Source organism: Thermobia domestica, chromosome 15 (assembly GCF_964235325.1).
Source record: "Thermobia domestica chromosome 15, izTheDome1.hap1.1, whole genome shotgun sequence".
Classification (NCBI taxonomy): domain Eukaryota; kingdom Metazoa; phylum Arthropoda; class Insecta; order Zygentoma; family Lepismatidae; genus Thermobia; species Thermobia domestica.
Genome location: NC_137468.1, coordinates 139243747 through 139261833, shown reverse-complemented (window position 1 = coordinate 139261833; position 18087 = coordinate 139243747). Strand labels below are relative to the sequence as shown.

At 32.6% G+C, this 18087-nt stretch overlaps 1 protein-coding gene across 1 annotated transcript in view; it reads right to left on the bottom strand.

Annotated features, from left to right (window-relative positions):
• Positions 1–641: 641 nt before the first annotated feature.
• Positions 642–18087, bottom strand: part of LOC145671912 (pickpocket protein 28-like) — a 45898-nt gene continuing 28452 nt past the window's right edge. The window contains exons 6-9 of the mRNA XM_081741122.1: positions 13798–13854; positions 5206–5389; positions 3188–3279; positions 642–1522 (exon numbers count right to left, since the gene is read on the bottom strand). Of these exons, the coding sequence (XP_081597248.1) occupies positions 1407–1522; positions 3188–3279; positions 5206–5389; positions 13798–13854 (449 nt within the window). The 3' untranslated portion in view covers positions 642–1406. The remainder of the gene's footprint in view (positions 1523–3187; positions 3280–5205; positions 5390–13797; positions 13855–18087) is intronic.

The window sequence follows — 18087 nt, the reverse complement described above, 5'->3', positions numbered from 1 at the left end:
ATAGCATGCCCTGAAGTCAAGGGTCTATAACGCTGAAACGGAAAACGCAGATATACAGACAACAATGTTCTCGACTGAATTGCGTCCATTAGTGGCCGGGTGGCTAAAGTGTATGCGCGTAATCCCGTGTTCAATTCTTGGTATGGACATTTGTCTCTGATTCAAATGCGAGCAGTGATTCGTGATCTACACAATAGTTTTTTTATCATATAGATTCGATACTCAAATGGGATGCTAAACTTCAGTAACCAATCAACGACTGCATTGCCTCGGTATAAACTTGATTGAACTTTGTTACATACTTGTAGGATTAATTTGAACGTCAGCTCAGAGTAGGCTGACACAATGGTTTCAATCCCTGTAGTCCAATTAGCTGTCATACTGTGTGTTGAGTGGCGGAACTTATAACTTGCAGCTCTTTACCAAATTCTGGAAAATTACTTTTACCATGGTGGGTTTATGAAATATCACAACGGCCTTATGCAAATGTGTCAGAAGAAATACATTTCGGTAAATAGTGTAAATATCAATCAATGTCTATAGTGAATGAATAAGTATTGTCAAAGTATACAACAAATATTACTCTCTTATAAATATATAGTTACCTTGCATTTCCTATCTCAGAACTAGTTTTAAAGTAGATGTGTTTCGTTAGTACTTTAACAGGTTTCACACTTACTTTGAAAGTCAGGGAAATTAAAACGAGTTAGGAAAAAGTTTCAATATATGCCGAAAGTCAGGAAAATCTGAATTTCACAGAAGCATTATAGACCTTTTTAAGCTGCCCTTAGAAGATATAAAGAATACCTCAAAGAATCAGATTAATGAAAACAATAATTAATAAGAAGAAAAAGGCTGAAAAAAGAAAATTTTCTCTAGAAATAAAGAAGTTTGAGGAAAAAGGTATTGAACTTCGAGCTTTGAAAGAAAAAGAACAAATTAAATAAAATATGCACATGCTAAGAATAAAACAAATAAACAAACAAACAAACAAAAGCTTGCTGGTTGTAAATAATCAGAGATGGGCCAAATTATGGTATATGTTTATTTGAGTGTATTCAGAATGCAATGATATTAAATATATCGTTACGTATGATTATTGTTTGGTACAAATGCTTTATTGTATTCAAAATACAGAAGTTTGACTCCTGGTAAGTACATGCCAGAAAATATTTAAGAAAACACTATATTAAAAAAAAAAAAAAAAAAAAAGAACGTGTGGAATGGTGGAGGACTAATTATTTTCTAAACGTAACCATAAGTGACAGTATTTGCCCTTTCCAGTAAGTGACAGTATGGAGAATTAACTCATTTGGGGAAATCAATATCAGAATTTCGGTGTGAACCCTGCTTAAGAATAAACTTACATGGTATCAATGAGCTTTCTAGAGCAAAGTGACAGCCATTTATTTTGTCTTACGTATTTTGTCATAACCAAATCGCAGAGTAAAGAAGTAACAGATCTCAACACAACTGAGAAAACTGAAACCCATACAAAGACCCAGCACACCACCAACTCGGGCTGAAATAAAAGAAAGGAAATAATATTATAGTTAATATGTTTCTTTAATGTTAGAATTATTACTATAATCACACATAAACATAAACTGCAGTAAAGTTTTGGATTCATTGAGTCTTGTAGACAGTGGCGTAAGCAGACGGAGGAGGTTTCGGCGTTTAAATTCTTCCCTTGAGCGAGATGTTATAGAAAAACATTTACTATACTAAAGTATATGCAAAAATCCCGATTATCTGAAAGGATATAATATTGAGTGCATACCCCCCACCCCTCCCCCTTGATTAGAGTTACCGCGTATTGATGAGTGAGAAGTAGGATAAATGGATTCGAAAAACAGGACAGATTTAAGAAACCATCAAAACCAAATTTGTCAAGCAAAATTTATAAAATAATACATTACCAATGTATTAGAAAAAGAATATAAGAAAAAGGACAAAAGTTATAAATATGGACTTGTCCTGCTAAATACGGACGTCTGGTAACCCCATTTTTGATGAAATTCTGTATACGCCACTGCTTGTAGATACGTGTAATATTCAAGTTTTTTCGACGAAATGTGTGCTACTACTACGTGCAGAACATTTGCCTTCGTTGAAATAAAAATATATTAAAAATCTATTCAATTTTGTTTGTGTTAATGTGTGAATGTGGTGAGTGCCAACTTGCGGATACAGAAACAAGCTAAGGGTTCAGATCCAACTCCTGAAGAAAATTGTGACGCAATTGGAGATGAACAAACAGGTGGATGAGTAACGTTTAATTTCACAATCTATACTTATCACCGAATACAGTATGGATCATTAGATCAAGAAGACGAAGAGACATGCGGCTTGTATCTGAGCATCAGTTGGAAGATTCTTGTTTAGGTTGATCGAGGAGAAAATTCAAATATAATATAAAGATTAATCCTAGAGAAGTGTTGATAAGAATCTTGCCTGAACAGACTGGGCCCAGAATAAGATTCATTTCCGGGCTCTTGTTCCTGGAGCTATGAATGCTTAGGTTTCTTAAACTGTAAGGTGAGTTAACTTTCCTGAGAAGAATACTTCGACGAAAAGTACAGATGATAAAATTAGAAATCTCGAATATTCTAAATAACCACATGAATAATAATGTCGTTTACATAATATTCTAGATTTTGTTTAACATATAATTTTTAAATATATAATAACCTGACAGGTTACCATGAAAAAAAATACAATTGAAGTTAGGTTGTCAATACTGTTAATCTGGTGGTATTGCGGGTACGTGAAACAATGTATCCACGTACATATTTGCTTATTGCAAAAGTTCATCCAACTATATTTATTAGTTTAAAAGTTGCAAGCATTTTAAGATAAATGGTTCATTCTGTGCATTCGCTAACCAATGTGTGTGCTAAAATTCGCGCCATTCTTGCATACTGAGACATACGTCTTTTTTGTTGTAATACCAAACATTCCATTATTTATATAAAGTACAAACACACACTTAAAAAGTAAATATTTTATATTTTATTTTATAGATCCGACTTCGCCTCGAATCGAATTTGGTGCACTCAAAATGTCAAACTCAAATTAATAGAAGATGAGTTTTTGACATTCTTCACAAATTTACATAATTTTCTGAGTAAAAGGAAACACACAGACTTATTGGACACTATATATAATATTTTAAAATATCACTTACATACAAAATCCTCCCATGTAAAGAGTTGATCTGTTTTGTATCGAAGCACAGACGAATCTTTAAAGTATACATGAATTACACCGATACTTGCTCTGAAAATTAGAAAAGCTATGAAATATTCATGTTACTTCAATAACTATTTATAGGCTGTACCTATCATACTAATAATGATATTTATTTATTTATTCATTTTGAATTCCTTATATTCAACTTAGTTTAGGTCTAAGTAGGTACTACTCATAAAATACTATAGGCCTTATACAGAGTCGTTCTGATGCGTGATTAGCGCCATAGTAAAGAGTTCGAATAACGTATATTTCCTGCAGTAATTAGGCCTTTAGTATGACGCTAATCATACGTCAAAACGACTCTGCATAAGGCCTTATATGTCAAATTTCAAACACACACACACAATTCTTTATTCTTTTCGTCATTAATTTAAAAATCAATGACAAGAGCTCATTCCGTACCAGACTTCGCAAAAGTTTGCAACACAAAAGCTGAAACAAATCATAGTAAGTGTTATACCGAGTATTATCGCAAACTAAAATCCAGGGGTGTAGCCAAGGGGGGGCCCATCGGGGCCAGGCCCCCCAAATGGTTTCCTGGCCCTCCCAAATGACAAGCTTTTAAAACATTATAGTAAAATTATCTCGCTTCATTCATTTAAAAGTAACAAAGTTTATTGACAATTAATAATTTACGATAAAATAGTATGAAGAAATATTGTTTTTCTTCAATAATAAAATAGCTTCCAGAAAACGGTCTTCAGATTCAGGATCAGAAGTCTCTATCACGGCAAGTCTTTTACTAGCGTCGTCAGAAAATTACTTGGGAGGTTGAGAAGTGCGTATCGATAAAAACAAATAACACCTTTGCAATAAGAGTTTGAATCTCTACTCACAAGCAGAGGGTATGATATCAGAACTCGAGTTGCACAATAAGAGTTATGTATTCTTGAAGAGCATTACGTAGTTAGTTAATTACCAAAGTATTAGCTGCAGTCCGCCAGTTGGGCAAAAGTGATGAAACTTCAAAGGTAACGGCAAATTCTCCAACAATAAGCCCCCAATCCACCAAACATCAGATCCTTTGCCACCAGGACAGCAAATATGTCGAAAGCGCACCTTGCGGAGTTTTATGACAAACGTTCAAGTGTTCTGTCACGGGATTACAAACTACAGGGAGAACATCTATCTCTTACTGAACTCATGGACTTCGAACAAAGACAAGGGTTTTCTGACAAATTTGTTCCTGCGAATGTCACATTCACGAAGAAACTGATCTCGGCTGGATGCAGGAACTTTTTTCAAGTTCGTCATTGACACAATCGTACTTTCCCAGGAAATGAACATCTGGCATCATAACAAGTTCTTGAAACTCCAATCATTACGGGTGTATCAGTTCTGTGCTCCCCTGTTCCGCAACCTGGTTCGATTTGCTTTCTACAAAGCAGGATACCTGGATATCGAATCGGAAGCATTCCAGACACCCATTCAGTACTACTTCGGCTCCCTTACCACTGAATTATTTTATCAATGGGAGTCAATGGCCATTGTAAGATGTGCATATTGTACAAACTACTTTTTTTTTTTTGATCATTTGATCCTTTCTACTCTCCATATCAACTGTATGGCTTGAACATGTCATTTGAATCGCTATCTCACTTTCCCAAATACATAGGAGAGACGAGAAAAACGCTTTCTTTCTTGTATTTGCCATAAACTCCCATGTTACCTTTGAAGTCCTATTATTTTTGCCCTATTGGCTGACTGCAGCTAATAACTTGGTAATTAACTAACTACTTGATGCTCTTTAAGGATATATAACTCTTATTGCGCAACTCGAGTCCTGATATCGTACCCTCAGACATTGCCAAACAGAGCCATCTGTTGTGGAGTTGTCTAAGTTTACTCATTGTTACAAAATCTTTATGTTAATATTCCCACGAAATAAGTAAGTAAAGGATTGTGAAGAAATTACACTTGATATACAAACAATGGAAAAAGAGAACTTACTTAACATAATCAGTGTCATCTATGTATGATCTGTTTTGTCGTATGGCTTCTCTAAGTAAGTAAGTTGTTCTTGGTTCGTTGTCGATTGGAAAAGGAGAGGAGCTGATGGTGAAGATATAGTCTGTTTCATTGCAAGCTGGTAGACATTCATGAGCGCAATTCGGACCACTACCCACTGGAGATTCTGGATAATAAATGGTAAATACATATACAACATTAATTGTAATGACAGTTTCTTGAGTAATATATTTGTAAAGTTGTATTAATTTAAATTTTATAGCAAAAGTCAATCTATTCTGGATTCCTTCAAAAATTAAAAATGATAATAAAATGTCACAGGTTCTCTTAGCCTTTCTTGTAGAAAATTATTGATAGAGTAGAGGAAATTCGTACTAATTGTAAGCGTAATCCTAATATACTGAAGGTTATGTCATCAGTATAATTATAAGTGTAAATATAATTACTCTTTGAAAATAATAATAATAATAATAATAATAATAATAATAATAATAATAATAATAATAATAATATTTATATATTTATAAATATTAATTAGTAATAATTTATTATTATTATTAAATTATTATTATTATTATTATTATTATTATTATTATTATTATTATTATTATTATTATTATTATTATTATTATTCAGATAAAACTTTCGTAAAATAGTTTTTATTGACCATAAAGTTAGGATCATTCTAATATTAGTGAAAATATATATTATGGATGAAATGGAAGGCTCAACATGTATTTTTATTTATTTATTTATTTATTTATTGACTGACATACTCGAAAGAAGAGAATCATTTCTGAATATAATATTTAGTTCTCCAAGTACTCTGATTTATCTTGTTTTTTTTAAGAACTAACATTCTCGCTCAGTTGAAGAACCCATGAACAAGGGTTGAAAGCCGGATGGTTTGGGTCCATGGCATTTAGGCGTGGCCGTTTAGGCGCAGACATTTGGACACGGCCGTTTTTCCTGGGGTGCCAAATCTTTTATTCAAATAGGTTTACCTACCTAGATATGTTATAATGTATTCTATAACTAGAGCCCAAATGTTTAAGCACTGGAAATTTCGAAAAACTTCCGCAAATAATTTTGCAAAAACTAAAAATAATATCCTGAACACAGCGAAGTTTCTGCATATCATGCACAACTTGTCTCTACCAGTTGAAAAGAAATGGGAAGAAACCGTAGGAAACTATTGACTGTCCGGTCTCCGTACTATGCGGCTTAGTTCGAAAAGAATATTTCCTTTTAATAAAATAAGACATATGTAATAAAGACATGTAATTTGCGTAAAAAGAAAAAAAGAGAAAAAGACGTACGTTTTTCATTAGTAATTGTAAAGATGTGACTATATATTCATACTGCACTGTGTACTTGATTTTTTGAGTCAGACATTATTAAAGTTATCTTAAAATGTGTACAATACTGTACATATTTTCATTTTCTATAATAAATTATACCAATATAAGAAGTACCAAGAGGTCAGAAAAAAAACGAATAAGAACTGTTTTTGGAATAAAAATGGTATTTTCAATGATATGGGTGATTCAGGAAGTATTTATTGAATGCTTTTTTGTTATTTGATCTGCCCATTAGGCCGGATAGTTGATACTCTATTGTATTAATAAAAAGTTATTTCAGATTTCATAAAAATAGGCACTAGCTATACATTGAAATAGAAAGAATAGGCCAAATAAAATTTACTGGTAGGCAGGCTGTGACACTCCAAAACAAATTTTTGTCTTTTATAGTATGTCTAACGTAAAGGAACGATACGATTGGGCGGCTAAAGAATAACAGTATTATTTCCAATAAGGACATGGAATCTGTGTGACAATATGACAGAATTCTTAATGACCAGTCAAGAACGAACAACCACGCCGAAGCAGCTCATCTTGGACTGCTTTTCGCCCAAACGGCCACACCTAAACGTCTGCGCCCAAATTGCCGCACCCAAACGTCCTACTGTGGATGGTTTTATACTTAAAGAGAAGTTTGAAGTAAGTGTTAAATAAACTAAGTATTATGTATGTAGCAAAACTAACTTAAACACTAATATTTAGTGTGATATCATTTATTTCATATACATTAATATTTCACATACATACATTAACATTAACATTTTTGTTAATCTGTCATTAAAACTATGATTTCGAATAAACTATATTATAAAATGATTATGAATTGGTTGCCTGTAAGTTGTATTTGTAAGTATATGTTCATAATCATAGTAGTTAGTACGAATTATTATTTGTCCATGAGCTTGCAGGTCGAGAATAGTCTATAACAGGAGATGTGTTGTAGTTATTATTATTATTATTCAATTTTGTTGTGGAATACGCTATACGGAAAATAAAAAATAGCAACCAGGTCTTAGAGCTGAATAGCACTTACCATGTTATGGCTTATGCTGAAAATGCAAACCTGACAGGGAATGATATGAAGACAACTGAAAGAAATGCAGAGGGGTTTTTAAACGCCTGCAGAAAATGGGTTTAGAAGTAAATGCAGAGAAAACTAAATACATGGAAGTTCGCCGGGACCGTAATACTCCAAATTATGGACACGGTAAACTATCAAATAATACTCTCGACAAAGTGGATACTTTTAGTTATCCAGAATCAACATTAACAGACCAAAACCACATCCATGAATAAATTATACGTCAAGTAAAAGCTGGGAATTCGTGTTATTATTTAGTCTAAAATCTTTTGTCTTTGCGAGTTCTGTTGAAGAATTTGGAGATTAAAATGTATAAAACTGTAATTATGCCTGTTGTACTGTACGGTTGCGATATATGACCGCTTACTTTGAGGAAAGAACGCAGACTGAAAATATTTGAAAATAAAATCCTAAAACGAATATTCGGACCAAGAGGGGCGGGAATGGGGAATAGCGGAAACTTCATAACGAGGAAGCGCATAATTTATACTGTTTACTTAACATTGTTAGAGTCATTAAGTCTAGAAGGCTCTGGTAGGCAGATCATGTAGCCAAAATGGAAGAAAATAGAAACTCTTCCCAAATTTTAACTGGAAAACCACGCAGAAAAAGACAATTACGAAGAACTAGAAGCAGATGGGATATTAACATAGATATTGCAAAAATAGGAATACAAAGTAGAAACTGGATCCAGTTGACTAAGGACAGAAATCAATGAAAAGCTTTTGTGAATGAAACATTGAACCTCCTGGCTCCATAAAGTTAATTATTTGATAATTCTTTAAGAAATATTGCAGAAATAATAATAATAATAATAAATATAACGATAAAGATATTTTTAAAAATATTACATTCTATCAGCTAAATTCTATCGTCTTCAGAGCCTCAAACAGTATTCTCATGAATGTAAATCACAATTTAATGTATTTTATGGTATAACATTTCTTCAATTAATTCTGCTATGTTTGATGTTGTTATTATGTAATTCCAGATCAAGAAAGATACTCCAGTTTACATCTAATAACAAAGTTGAACTGTTTATTATTATTATTATTATTATTATTATTATTATTATTATTATTATTATTATTATTATTATTATTATTATTATTATTATTATATTTGTTAGGATTAGCAATTTACTTTTTCAATGACATTTTAGATTATTTTGCATTTCTTATTTTGGTCATTGGCTATCCTAATTACGTAATGAAATATTTTATTTCATCTACCGTATAACTTCTTCAAGACAGTCACCAAGAATTTTATTTAAAATTAGTGATTTAGGGGAGTGATCTTTTTAAAGAGAGTTCGCTTTACCAACTATTTTCAAATTAGGGTTTGAAATTTGAAATTCAAGTTAGGAGATTAGCTAAATTACAGATCCTATCCATGCTCTCTCTCGCCCTTGTTTTCAAAATGCTGTGGCGTTGTTCTGCCTTCCTACCTCTTAAACTGAAAAAGATGCAAGTGTAGACTGTATCTTGCCTTAACGACAATTAGGCCCTAAAAGAGAATCTTACTAAAAATATGGATTTAAGATTTAACCACAAAAATAAGTTCAATACATTAATATAAAATAACTCTTAAAACTTTCTTTAAGAGCGTTTCAATATCTCGAGAATCGCTTTAGCGTTGAGTAAGAAAGTTAGAAATCTGGTAAACAGTTAAGCTTATATACTGTATTAGATGTCGAGCTTAATACTATTAAATGTTTACAGTTGAATGATTACATTGTTACCAAAAAGCACCATATCAACTATACTACAGTACCTTATGTGTGTGCCAGTTCCTTAGTAAACCAATTGCTTCATTAATAAAATATTGTTATCCATGACAATAAGAGATTGTAAACACTATTTTTTAATTTCCTTGACTATTATAGTTTTTTTGTGTGTGTCAGTTATTGATATGACTAAATTTTCTATAAAAAATTGATTTATTTTATTCTCTCGCTGTACGCGACAGTATAAATGATGTCTGGAGGACGGATTTGTAAGAGTAAAATCCAGAAATTTTACAGACCATGGATGATTTCATAATTTCTTTCTTTCTTTCTTTCTTTCTTTAATTTTTGGATACTTTGTTTGGATCTTGCATTACAGAAGGAAAATGAGGATGCATAATCAAGCACCTATAAGTACCTCTATCTATCTTCAAAAAAATCTTTATTTATTTATTTATCCAGCTATGGAATTTCAAAATACTGTGAGAATGAAATTTTTAATCTAAATCAATTTTCACTGGAGTCATGTAATAGATTGATTTAATGAGATTTTAACGAGTAGAATTTTCATGTAGTTCAAAGATAAAATGCAAAAATAAATTTTAGGTACCTATAATGTGTACCCAAGAAATACATATAATAATGTTTAATAGTGGCAATTGTCTATAATTTATAAACTATATTTTTTAAAAAAATGAACTTAAAACTTATTTCAAATTAGTTTATTTCCAAATTCTTTTGAAAAAATTCGTATACTTTTTTTCGATTATGTGACTCAAATTATTTAAGATTTTGTACAGAAAGAGATTCAATAACTGATAAGGAATAAAGTATTAAGACCTTGTACAGTAATCACTATGTCACAAGAATGTAGAGTATTATAAGGTTAACTGGTCGTTGGTTAATTGGATTGAAAAAAAAAAATGAAATGAAATCTTTGAGTTTAACGTCCAACAATTATGGCTGTTAGGCTAAAGGAGACGATGATTAAAGCAAATGGATGGTGATCGAAGAATTGATGGAATGATAAAGTGGGAGGAAAGGAAGTACCCTGAGAAAACTCACAAGCACGATGTTGTCCACCTCAAACTTACTTGGCTGGGGGATTGAATCAGGGACCCCAAGCACCAGAGGTAAGCGATCTACTACTGAGCCACCGTACCCCCGTTAATTGGATTGGGCTTAACGTCCCTATAAGCAGCAAGGCTATATGAGAAGTGGACATACATCTTAACGTGGGATCCGAACAACATGGGCTCCATTGGAAATCAAACACGGGTCTCCTGCGTTGAAGACGCGTACGGTAACCATATATCCATGATAAAACTCAACTCATCGATTGTGTGGCAAATCCATCGAAAAGAATATAATCTTCAGGAACTAGTTATTAAAAAGTAAGGTGAGTGAGTTAATAATTTAATTATGTTAGAATGCAACATATTTATACATATTTTCATTTAAATTGTTCAGTGAATAGATCCTTCTCAATGAAGTGGCTAAACAACACCCGTGCTCTCATTTCAATCAGGGTGATGAAGAAATAAAGAAAAAGCAATTTTGGTTCCAGACTTTCCTGCTTAATTTGACTTCCCAATAACAATACATGATAATATGGAAATATTTTGCATTCTTCACCTTCTTCCACGACCATATACGGAACTCTCTTTTGGGTAAATAGTTAACACTCCTGCTTTCAGTGCTGAAGCCTTGAGTTCAACTCTAGATCTCATTTTGATTCAAAATTCACGTATCCTATATCCTCACTGCTGTATTAGTATTATACAGTGAGAAGTTCATGTTAAAGTATAAATTTTGCTATCTTTATGGTCTTTGCCTACCGACTGGTACTTAAATATAGTTAGATCAATGCTGATACATACTGAAAATTGATGTTCTTGAATACTGACTATTATATGACGCCAAAGGCTCTATAAGGGCTCAATGGACCTGACATCCCAATAATGTGTTATCATTTTTGTACGAGGATAGAAAAATATATGTATTTGTTCATTTAGGTTCTGCTTATGTTGTTGCTGTAATTTCCTTATGAACCAGAAACAATAGCTCTGACTCATTCAAGTCAGTTTCTTCATGTTTTACCTACTCTTATGACCTCGCTACTGATGCGGCACCAGATTATTACGGTTGCATCCATCCTTCATCCTTTAAAACAAGTTTTGATTACTTATACAAACGCCATGAAGAAAATACTCAAGAAAATTAATTGCATAGCTGATAGCAGTTTGAACAGATAACAGATATTACAATAATTCCAAGACATATATCATTATCTTAATAAAATTGTGATAACATATGGTTAAAATTAGCACTCAGCATATTAACTAATACATTTACAAACACTTGAAATGCCATACGCATATTGTTATATGCGTCACAATATGTACAATTGATGTCTGGTTCATCCCTAATCGTGTTGACAGACAGTGTATACCGCGTTGGACTCTTTGTGAATGCTCCCAGAATTATTGTTAATGTTCCCTCATCAGTAGTAACTTTAGACTACCCCTACGAGACTTGTCTATAGCACTTCCTGTTTCACGGAATATGGCTATTAATGATGTAATCAAGTTATGTGAAATTGATAGTGTACCTGAATGGAGGTTGTTAAATTCAGCAGCTATTGCAGGGTCCCCAGACATTAGGATCATTTCTATAATTTCATCTCGGGGTCAGTGCCAGCATTATTTACTTGTATTCTATTAAGCGTCCGTTCCTCTCTGTCCCTCCGAACTCTCAAGTGACAACATATATGCATAATCTGATTACATAAATGAATTTAGGGGAACTTTCTAAGGTGATATGATCTCCCTTAACCCCACATGACACCGTTGACTTCGTTTCAATATTCTAGATTTCAAGATAGTGATCTTCAACCAGAAGTATCCTTAAAGATGTGGCCCCTATGTCGATGTATAATAGTGAACTCGGAATGGCCGACACCTCCATCGTTTCGGAGAAAGAAGGGTCCTGGAACTTTTAACTCACTTATAACGATAATCTGTATAAATATGTAAATGTACTTATGGATAATGATCTGGTACGGAGGATATTATTTTCTTTTATGGCCATACCTGCACATTTATGTAGTTAGTTTGTGTGGACAGACAGATTTCTAGGCAGTTAAGAGAATTCATTATAAATGTATGTATGTTAAATTTAAAAGGAAGAAATATTATAAAAATATAAGGTAAATGTGAAAAAGTTCTTGTAAAATACACAAGTTTAAATTTATTTTATTTTGTGTGTTATAACTGAACATGCATTGGATGATTAACATCTTAAGTAGCTAAATAATCATATATATATTCTGACGAACTTAGGGCAAATATGTAACTAACTGTCCAACAGAAGTAGTTGAAGTTGGAATAAATGTTACACACTCTAGAATATATTAATCACGAACGTGATTTTTAATTTTTTTTCTTAAATATATGTGCATCAATACAAGAATAGATAATCTAACAATTATTTCATTCTATAGATATCATGAGCTTATAAAAGCGATGGTTGTTAATTAAGGTGTTATTTTTTTTTAGCATTTTACTGCCAAAACTTTTTCCTTTGATACGAGGGGGCACTGTGCTCAGTGGTAGAGCGTTCACTTCCGGTGCTTGGGGTCCCTGGTTCGATCCCAGCTCGCGCCGTGTGGACTTTGTGGTGGACAAACACCGTGCTCGTGGGTTTTCTCGGGGTTATCCCGTTTCCTCCCACTTTCTTCATTCCACCATTTCACTCATCTCTCATCATCACCGTCTCCTTTAGCTAACTAGCATAACCGTGGGACGTAAAACTTAAAGATTTCATTTCATTTTTCCTTTGATACGAGGAATCACCTTTCGAAGTTTGATGAGCTTATTTTACCGAGTATGTATAAATTTCTGTATTGAAAAGTTATTTCAAGTTATTTAGTCGCTGCCCAAATAGACGGTATAGTTCTTCCTTATCTATACCTTCTTATGCCGCTGATCTAGTAGTAAAAATTGTTTTACTACTAGAATTTGTTTTATTCAGGAATTTGTTTTAAACATTTGGAATTGTAGGATTTTAAATGATCAGTACTGCTGTCCTGTAAAGAATAGTGTTAAGCGCAATCTTGTAGGGAATAATGTTAAGCGCAATTGGATTTTACTTTATTACTTGAAACCGGAGTGTCATTTGAGGTGAACAAAGGGTGCAACTTCTCCTCGAGTTTGAAAAGCTCATTTTTTTTTAACAAATTGCATACTAATACACTAATCAAAAACGTGCCACACTTATGTCGGTGAACAATGTTGCTCCTTTTTTCGGACGACTGAAATCTTTATTCAGGTTACAACATGTCTGGAGAATGACTTAGACATTATGCTATTCATACTTATGTTTAACGTATTGATTGAGACAGATACCTAGAACCTTCTTCACACAGTTTGTAACCATCTTCTTGGGACATATTGTGTAATTCCCTGAAATATATAAAAATACGAAAATATAAACTAAATAACCAAGACATGAACATACTCAAATCACTATCACTAACTTAATCGAATGAACCAGATTTATCAGAAACTTTTTCATCTATTCTTTTACATTATTAACGAAACCAAAGAATGTTCTTGTCACTTTACCTTAAACTATTAAAGAATTTTCTTCTGGAATTCTCTTGAAAATGGGCTTAGGATTTTGATTCAAAAGCTCGAAAAGAAAATAATCTAATACAAGAACTCTAAAAACAAGTAGTACTACATATTTCAATATAATTACAGTATAGTCAATTTTTGGAATGCGATTCTATTCTTATCGCCAAACTCTAAAATCTAAAATGGTTGATATTTTCGAATTCTGCAACATGATGACAGAGCACATTACAGAGAGACAGAGAAAGGCTTTTGACCGCGTGAATTGGAAATTGTTGTTGGGAGTTTTAACGAAGATAGGGTTGGAATGGAAAGATAGAAGACTCATAAGAAACTTATACATGAACCAACAAGTAAGTGTTAGGATAGGGGAAGAACTGACGGAAGAGAGTGCAATTGGAAGCGGAGTTCGACAAGGATGCTGCCTCTCGCCAACACTATTTAATGTCTATCTAGAAGAGATAGTGAAAAAGAGTTTACATGATGATGATGGCATTTCGGTAGGAGGTAGAATGATTAAATGCATAAGATTTGCAGACGACATGGCGCTTGTTGCAGAATCTGAAAAGAAAATCAATAAAATGTTAGAAAAAATGAGAAAGGACTTTGAAGAATATGGGATGAAAATAAATGTTAGAAAGACAAAAGCCATGGTGATTGGAACGAAGGGGTCGGTGTCAAATATAAAAGTAGGAGGGGAGAAAATAGAACAAGTGAATAGTTTTCGATATCTGGGTAGTATTCTTAGTAATAACATGAAGTGCGAACGTGAAATAAAAGCAAAGATAAGAATGGCGAAATAAGCCTTTAGGAGGAAGAAAAGTCTGTTTTGTGGGACCTTGAATAAAGAGTTGAGAAAAAGACTCATAAAATGCTTCGTGTGGAGTGTTGTACTGTATGGGGCAGAAACGTGGACATTACGTAAAGGTGATGAAAATCGACTGGAAGCCTTCGAAATGTGGGTGTGGAGAAGAATGGAAAGAATTAGTTGGGTCGAGCGGAAAATGAATGAGAGAGTGTTAGAAATGGTGGGTGAGAAAAGAACACTTTTAGATATTATTAGGAAGAGGAAGAGAAACTGGTTGGGACATTGACTAAGAAGAGATTGTATCATGAGGGACGTCCTAGAGAGAATGGTGGCGGGAAAGAGAAGGAGGGGGCGAAGGAGACTACAATTAATGGATGATATAAAAACAGAAAGATCATACGCGAAGACGAAGTAGTTAGCGGAGGACCGTGGAGCATGGAAGCTTCTCAGCTGCGGCAAGTGACTTGCCAATAAAGGCAGAATACCTATGATGATATATACAGCGTTTTATTTCTAAAAATAAAGGTGCCGGCACGCTGGACTTTAGGTTCATAATGGCTAAAAAAGTTGTATACATTTTAGGGGATTAATAATAATAATAATAATAATAATAATAATAATAATAATAATAATAATAATAATAATAATAATAATAATAATAATAATAATAATAATAACAATGTCCAGTAAAATATCACTGCAGTCTTGTAACTAAAAACTCTTACGTACATATATATAAAGATGGCTTAACAATATATGGTTCTTACATCTTAATTTTATAAGATAATAAAATATTTATATGGTCGGTTCAAGAAGGAATAAAGACTTGCAACTCTTTCTCTAGAAAGAGACAAATGAAAAAGAGAACAATAAAAATTCTGATTTTCGATAAAACTATATAGTTACTATTTGATCTTTTCGAAGCTTCTCGTCAACCCCTTTTTAAGATAGAAGAGGAAATATTCCGGTCTCATTGAAAAGGTGCCGGTGCATCGTACCATTGCGTATCGCTAGAAATAAAACTATAACTATATATATATATATATATATATATATATATATATATATATATATATATATATATATATATATATATATATATATATATATATATATATATATAATGTGTGTGTTGTTTCTGTGTGTGTGACAATAATTCACGATATTGAAAACAATGCTAGGCAAGTATATCAATGTATTATCAACTATATTTTTCGCATGCTAATATTAAAAGATTTCTTCTTTGCTATATTAATGATATAAGTAATTGAAGACTACAGGGGGGAAAGGAGGCAAGTCAGTTTTTTATAACTTTACGCAATTGCCCTGTTTCCCACTGACTTACCTGCTTCTTCCCTTGTGGGCAAAATCTTTAGCATTAAATTTCTTAGTTATTGACCTTCTTCTTACAGTGGGATTTAGTCCATACAAACTACACTATTCAGGCTACAAAATCCTGCTGTTAACTCATTTTCGACCATTTGTTTACTTATCTCCTTTTTCCCCTGTGGTCTTCAATTATTAACGAGTATGTCAAAAACCAATAAACGAGAGATTTTCTGCAATAAACGAATCCAAAAGTTAATGATATTTTAGTTCGTTAATATTTAAACTGAAGCTAACTACATTGATAACACTTTGAGGCACGGGAGCCAGCATTATTTTGTACCCCTTACTGCACGAAGAATATTTCTTTTGAATTTTTTAAAATTTTCATTAAAATTATACATGTAGACAATCTCAAAACACACCAAATTGATTTAATTTTACCTTTCACCTAATAGTAGGACGACAAAAATGAATATCAAAGGTGGTAAGCACTACTTACCACCGTGCCTCAAAGAGTTAATTACTCTGAACTCAAGGAGTGAGTATATTCTTCTACCAGAAACTCAAAACTTTCAGTTGTCTGCAAATTGTTTCTACAATTTAATATTATGTAGGTTACGGTTTACATACATAGTAAACTTTTCAACACAGATTATAAATGACTGTATATTAGTTGGTATTCGTATCGATAAAGATGGTACTGTGTGGAATATTCGTATTACCGTAAATTGAAAATATAGGATGATTGAACACATTATGAGACATGGAGAAATCACCCTGTTAGCTACAGAAGGAGTGGCAGAAGGAAAAATACCTGGAGGAAGTTCACGATTGAAATATACGGAGCAAATAACACAAGATGTAAAGAGAAAAAATACATGGAAATAAAAAGTATGTCTAAGGATAAGGAAGACTATGGAAAGCTGTGCCAAACCAATCAAAAGATTACTTACCTGAGAAGAATAATTAGTAATGAAAAACTACCTTTGACACAGAGATGCATGCATGTCTTCCCTTAGTGCAGTCTTTTTTAGAGCATCACTCAAAAGTAAATAAACTGATCAACTGTATTGCTTAAGAAATTCGAAGATTTATTGCCACAGAAACAAAAAATCTCCATTAGATTCTATCCTATGCTAAGTCTATAAACACTGAATTGTTATTTCTAACCTCTTACGGCCATTATTTAAAAATGGTCGGTACAGACCATGGCGTTTTACATTTTTTTTTATTTATTTAATCGTTAAAATATTAAAATATTCTTCAATCATAGTGCTGGGAAATGAAAGATATAATAAAAGTGGACTATAATGGGGCAAGAGGTATCTAAAGGTGGATGTATTAGCGTTCGTTGTTAATGTATTGACTACATTTATTAGGAGGAGTCTCTTCTAATTTGAGTGGTGTTAGCTTATGTGATAAAAGAAACCAATTGTTATAGTTTAGATGTTTATAGATTGCAATAAGCTAGTAAATATTGATTAAATTTTTATTTTATTACATATTCATCAATAAGAATATGATTTATGCAGTTTGTGTTTGAATAAAGATCAATATATGTGATACACGTATAGTCGTCTTTACAAATTAAACTTAATAAGTTATTGGTATGTAATACTAGAGTACGGATGTTGGGCAAAATGCTTATTTCTCAATGCTAGAGATACGATAAAAATGAATATGCTGAAGGTCATTTGGAGAGACTTTGCTTCAGTTTCGTCAAAATTTATTTTATGTACTTTTCTTATTTCACTCTATGTTGACTATATCATTGTTTTAATGCCTAACACCGGCTACTTTTTCCATTTTCTTAAAAAATACAGTACTTCATTGAGATAACTACGTAAATCTCTTCTTTAGAGAAAGGTTTTTGTCAATTCCAAAAAAATAAGGAATTTTTAAAGTAACAAGTAAATTATGTCCAG